At 31.9% G+C, this 6,130-nt stretch overlaps 2 protein-coding genes across 2 annotated transcripts; one reads left to right on the plus strand and one right to left on the minus strand.

Annotated features, from left to right (window-relative positions):
* The first annotated feature begins 1,446 nt into the window (after positions 1-1,446).
* LOC112461245 lies at positions 1,447-3,453 on the plus strand. Its single transcript, XM_025026411.1, has 4 exons — positions 1,447-1,717; positions 2,363-2,481; positions 2,594-2,966; positions 3,317-3,453. The coding sequence occupies exons 1-4, from the start codon at positions 1,447-1,449 to the stop codon at positions 3,451-3,453; spliced, it is 900 nt and encodes a 299-aa protein (XP_024882179.1).
* Positions 3,454-3,702: 249 nt separating this feature from the next.
* LOC112461246 lies at positions 3,703-5,660 on the minus strand. The gene is made up of 4 exons (XM_025026412.1): positions 5,233-5,660; positions 4,933-5,091; positions 4,624-4,819; positions 3,703-4,099 (listed from the first exon to the last, which is right to left on the minus strand). Exons 2-4 carry the CDS (start codon positions 5,084-5,086, stop codon positions 3,703-3,705), a joined length of 747 nt encoding a protein of 248 aa, XP_024882180.1. The 5' UTR covers positions 5,087-5,091; positions 5,233-5,660.
* Positions 5,661-6,130: the final 470 nt, after the last annotated feature.

Here is a 6,130-nt window from a genome sequence, read left to right on the forward strand (position 1 = left end):
TCATTGTAGCGCCCAATACTAAAGAAATGTATGATAAATGAAAAAAAAAGTTGTAATAACGAAGAGGCTGAATATGAATATAAAAATTATTCTAAACTACTGCAAAAAGTTATTGATAGAGCCAATTTGTCATGCGATAAGAATTAATGACGTTGAAGAAAGATGTAATAATAGTAAGTTTCTTTGGAATTATGGTTCGAGAGAAACGAAACAAAGGGAAATCTAAATCGAGTGGTATATGTATAGTCAAATTAAAACCGAGGGGAAAGTTATTGATGATCCTATAAAACTTAGGGTGCAGTCCCGTTAAGGTGCGATTTCAATGACGCTAGAAACCAGCGGCAGCGTCAAGAAAATGTAGTGGGGGAAGAAGTTTCGTTGAATTTTGCGGTACGCTAAAAAATTGAGACGGTCTGAACTTCAAGACCCCACTACATTTTCTTGACGCCACCGCGCTGGTTTCTAGCGTCAATGAAATCGCACCTTTATTATTGAGCACGGATCGAAATGACGGATCGGATTCTGCTAGGAAATTCTAGTGAATTTTTGATCCTGCTATTCTTTCCGATCGGGCGGATGTTTTTGCCCGCGCAAAACAAGCTACAATTCTACAAGATGAGTACCAATAATCATGGAAAAGGGCCGGTAATAATAATTTTAAATATAGGTTATATGATTATAGTTTTGTTTGTTTACCAAAGAAAACCTGAAATTGACCCTGTATTGACAAAATCTGTAGACATGTCGACAAACCACATGATAGTAATACTTTTTTTATATTATTGAACGCATATATGTGGATTTTTTTCACAATGTGGTTTTACCACATTGTTTTTCCATATGGTTTTAACCGCATGATTTTCAGCACGTAGATATTTTCAATACGAACAACATATCAAATATTATGCGATTCATGTAGTTATACATGTGTTTGATATTTGCAGGCTGTAAAATGCGGTTACTGTGGGCAGATAATGTACGGATCCTGTGCGGAGATTCAAGCCCCCATAAGTGCTTCAAAAGCTATGATGAAAGTATTCATGTCCTCGTTGTCGACGAGAAGGGGCGTGCTACAATGAGTAATTTTATTTGAAAGCAAATATCTTTCAACATTTGTTTGCAAAAATTAAATATATTTAATAAGTATATAATTTATGTGTAAACAGAATTGAAGGAAATAGGAGAAAGTACGCACACGGAAAAAAAAGAATTCTCTCCTATAGCTAATCATGGTTTGCTGTAATAGCGTTTGCTGCTGTAACTAACAAATTTGCTGTTGTTACTAATGTTTTGATGTGGTAGCAAACTATGCATATCTGTCACAAACATTTTATTTAGCAACATACAGTTAGCTATCCCAGCTAATTTATATGTTTCACTCAGCACTAACATGTCAATATTTGTACTGAAATGAAAAGAATTGGTATGTGAGCTATACATTTAGGTATGGCACACAAGCGTTTGTTACTGTCGATCGAAATGTGCGCGCTTTATAAAAAAGAACATCGACGGCTCGGCGGCGTGAGCCGCGTGAGGCGCGCGTGGTTCTCGTCGAAAGACGAAGAAAAACATCAACGGCTCGGCGGCAGAGGCGTGCGTGGCTCTCGTCGATGCTACGAAAGACCTTCGAGAATTTTCGAGAACATGGCGTCTAACGCAGCAACGCGTTTATTGCTCGAGTGGAATGTCAGTGATGAGGTAATTGCAAATTTTACAGGTATGTAAGTTGCTTTATGGTGGATCATTGCTTTATTTATAATAATCATAGACTTATCAGTCCCTGCCGTAAAGGCAGCGGGGCGACATATGTATACGGTGCAAACATAGCCTTTCTAGATGCTTTCTGGTAGATCACTTTTTTCTAAACGCCAGAAAGGCTTATATATGTCTGCACTGTATATTGTTGCCACGCTGCCTCTTACGGTAGGGGCAGGTCTATCTATAAGTTATGATAATAATCGTGAGAATATAATCTCGACAATCTCGATCCTTTTTTTTTACATAGCTGCAATGCTATTTCTCGCGCATATTAATATTTTGCAAAATATATTTAATATACCAAAGCAATTGATACATGTCTTTGTAACTATTATAACATAAATTTCCAAATAATTGAAATTATTCTAAGATAAATTGTACATTATTATCGGATATCGAACGCGTGTGCTTGGCTATTGACTATTGTAATAAATTATTAAAAATTGAATGCATCAAATACAAATTAATGATTATTTTCTGTTAATCAGTTAAAAAAAGAAAAACAATATCTTCTATTTTGGTAACGATTAAGCAGCTTATCGACAATATCTTATGTGACAATATATTACAATAATTTTTAATCATAATTGTTTTTCATGTACAGCTCAAGAAATTAATGTAGAGCAGTTTAATATATTAACAGAAGAGGATCTTAAAAATCTGATTCCAAACATAAGACCCCGAAGAAAATTCCAGAGTAAAGTACAAAAATATTTTAGTGAGGTATTTATTCCACATTATATAATTATCATGATATTTCACAGTTGAGTTAATAAACTTTTTTCATAAATTAAAAACTGTCATTAATGATTTATTGGTATTAATTTTTGTCAAGATTCCACAATTGCATATGCAAGAGACGTCACTGCAACAAGAAAAATGTGTTGATATAAATTCTGTAGAAGATAACACATTAGAACAACAAATTTTACGAGCAATAATAGTTGAAGATACAAAGGAACAAAATTTTAATGCCGATATTCCAAATAACAGTTCTCTCATATCAACACATGAACCTCTGACTATAGTTACAACTCCAAAGCAACAAAATTTTAATGCCGATATTCCAAATAATAGTCCTGTCATATCAACATCTGAAATTCTGACCATAGTTACAACTCCAAAACAAAATTTTAATGCCGATATTCCAAATAACAATTCTCTCAGATCACCTGAAACTGTGAATACAGTTACTCCAGTACTTAGTGGTAAGAATAAAATATTTTTTATTCTATTCATTTTCCACAATTTTTACAAATTGAATTTATAGTTACAAGACAATCTTTTTTATTCTTACATTAATCCTATATTAGTCTAATTATTTTATATTAACGTAAATGTTAATAATTATAAATAATAATAAATTAGTAAAATAAATATTTGAAAAAGTATGAAATTTATTAAATATTAATAATTATTAAATGTATAAAATATTAATAAATAAAAAAAAATATATATATATATAATAAATAGATATTTTAATAAAATAAATAAATAGTAATAACTATAAAAAAATAATATTTGGTTATGTAATAATAACTGTTTTTTTTTTTTTCAGATAATTTATTGATAAAAAGTCGAACATCTGGATCAGGTGTGAAACGACGCTTAATTAGTGATGATGAATACCATGATGGAAGAATACCAGGTGTAACATTGCGCATAATGGCGGCTGAATACAAGAAGAGCCAATAAGAAATTAGCCCCGAAATTGGCGTGAAATTCAAACACGATATTAATGAAAATATGTAATACAGTTAATACAAATACAAATAAATTAATATGTGGAAGAGTAAAATACAAGAAACTTGGAAGCTAATAAAAACTTGTGTTATAAGTAAAAAATGATAATAATAAATGATTATCTACGTTAATTAATATTATTCTATTACATATTATATTATTCATGTACTATTTTATGCACTATCTTATTACACTATAATACTACATTATGTCTTTCATAAATTGCGTTCCATTATACACTACCAGTACCTTAGCCTGGGATGCTAAACATGGCAATGATTCCCACACTACCCTCGTCCCTCGCCCAAGGGATGAGGGTGTCTTTGGAAGATTTCCCCATGTAAAAAAAAAAGTATGAAAGGTAAGTATGAAAAGTAAGTATATAAGGTAAGATAAGTATTCTGTTTTATTCCAGTCTTCTGTTTTATTTCTTTCAAAAGTCTCTTGTACTTCTATTTCATTTGGAATACATGTTGGACTAACTACTTCTTCTTCTCTTTCTTCTTCTTCTTCTCTTTCACTTGTTTCACGAGATTCTTTTTCTTTTCTTTTATTACATTTCAGAAGATCGGAGTATGTTGGTATTCTGAAGCTTTGTCTGTAAATAAATAATATAAATTTAAATATTTTTTATGTACACACAGTAATAAGCATGTATTCAGGGTGTATTTTAGAAATAGGTGGTCAAACTCTAAGAGCACATTCTATTCATCGTAAGAATGAAAAAAGATCATATAAATATAAGTTCAAAGGCCTGAATCTAGAAAAATATTGCATACGATTATTTCATGAATGTTACTCTAAAATTCATAAAATATCGTAAGTATGAAAAGTAAGTACGTAAGGTAAGATAATTATAAAAGGTAAGTATGTAAGATAAGTATGAAAGGTAAATATGCAAGGTAAGTATGCAAGGTAAGTATAAAAAGTAATTATGTAAGGTAAGGTAAGTATGAAAGGTAAGTATGCAAAGTAAGTATAAAAGGTAAGTATGCAAGGTAAAGTATGAAAAGTAAATATGTAAGATAAGGTAAGTATGCAAGGTAAATATGAAAAGTAACAATGTTACAATATTTACAAAAATTTGTAAATACATATTTATAAAAAGAAAGAAAAACTCACAATACTTTAATTCTCTTGCTTGTGATTGCTATATCACTGTTGGACATTTTTCTTTTTCTCGTTTTTTCCAAAGTTAACATTTTTGTAGGAATGGAACCTACTTTTAACCGCCGCAGTTGTTTTGGTGGTGCTTTTATTGAGTCTGTCCATTTTGTTATAAAACAATCGTCATCAAAATGAAGACTGCATATTCTTGCTACAATAATACAAATAAAATAAAAAATATCTAATACTGATATAATTTATAATATTATACTAGAGGTCATTTTGTTATATTTTACTATATAAAAAATATATATATCAACTTACCAGAATCAATTTTTATACTCTCTTCGCTCCTTTGACAAGCATTTACCCATGCCTCACGAATGTTTTCTTCGTTTGGGAATCTATAAAAGATTATTCCTTTCTTCTCTGCATAATATGTCCGACTTTTGCAATTTATTATGCAGCATGAAGGCATTGTGTCTGCAAACGAAAACAAATATGTAGTACACTCATAAAAAGCTGATACACTATTTACAATTGCTTAATTTTTATCATTTTTACAAGCTATAGGTATTTTTGTGGTTTATTCATTTAATTCAGTGATATTCACACACAACTTACCTTACACATTGGCCTTGCTCCTGCTTTAAATAGTAGCGGTTTTGCGTTTGACAGTGTGGCGGTCGGATTATCGTGCGATTATATATATTCACGAAGGACCCAAGGACGAAGGCGAGAAGAGAACGACGTCAGGATCACGCGCGATGTGAACAAGAGAGATCACGTGTTCACGACGTGTTTGTCGTTGATTCACGTTCCGAGTATTTAATGAACTTATCGAAATTGCGATAGGAATCTCGTGAAAACGGCGAGGTTACCTCTGATAAAACTTTCTCTTCCACAGCGGATTGTTGTCGTCGATCACGGCCTAACAGCTACAACCACGTGAACCACGATAACACATTCGGTAACGTCGACGACGTCGACGACAACGAGCGCACTAAGGCTCTAAGCGTACCTGGTACACGCGCGGCAACGGCGATCATGGGTTCCACTAACCTAACATGTAGCGGTGGCCATATTGGTTTTTCAAGTTTGGGGCTAATTTCTGATTGGTTCAAGAGCGGCCATTACTTTGAACGACTGCGCATCCACGGGAATGTTACACCTGGTATTCTTCCATCATGATGAATACGTAAGAAATATGATACATATTTTATATATACATATTATTTATTTATTATATAATACAATTATATATATAATATAACTATATTATATGATAAATATATGTATATATTTAACACATATTTATTACATCTCTTATTACAAGATCATGTTTATTTTTGTTTGTCATGTTTATTATTGCAGGATCTTGAAACCATATTAAACAAATCTGAAGAAGGCCAATTTGTGTTGGGTGTATACAGAAACGAAGGCAGATTAAACAACGATTTAAGAAATAAGCTTGCAAAAATAATTGTCAGTAATGAGCTGTCACCTGATATAAACTACACTC

This window comes from Temnothorax curvispinosus, unplaced genomic scaffold (genome assembly GCF_003070985.1).
Source record: "Temnothorax curvispinosus isolate PA1 unplaced genomic scaffold, ASM307098v1 QBEX01011201.1, whole genome shotgun sequence".
Taxonomy (NCBI): Eukaryota; Metazoa; Arthropoda; class Insecta; order Hymenoptera; family Formicidae; genus Temnothorax; species Temnothorax curvispinosus.

Coding starts and splice junctions, on each gene's coding strand:
- LOC112461245 (XM_025026411.1), top strand. CDS start 1,447: ATGGCACACAAGCGTTTGTTACTGTCGATCGAAATGTGCGCGCTTTAT. Junction 1,718..2,362: donor GGTAATTGCAAATTTTACAG/GTATGTAAGTTG, acceptor TTTCATGTACAG/CTCAAGAAATTAATGTAGAG. Junction 2,482..2,593: donor TACAAAAATATTTTAGTGAG/GTATTTATTCCA, acceptor ATTTTTGTCAAG/ATTCCACAATTGCATATGCA.
- LOC112461246 (XM_025026412.1), bottom strand. CDS start 5,086: ATGCCTTCATGCTGCATAATAAATTGCAAAAGTCGGACATATTATGCA. Junction 4,820..4,932: donor GAGTATAAAAATTGATTCTG/GTAAGTTGATAT, acceptor GTATTATTGTAG/CAAGAATATGCAGTCTTCAT. Junction 4,100..4,623: donor AGCAAGAGAATTAAAGTATT/GTGAGTTTTTCT, acceptor ATTTATTTACAG/ACAAAGCTTCAGAATACCAA.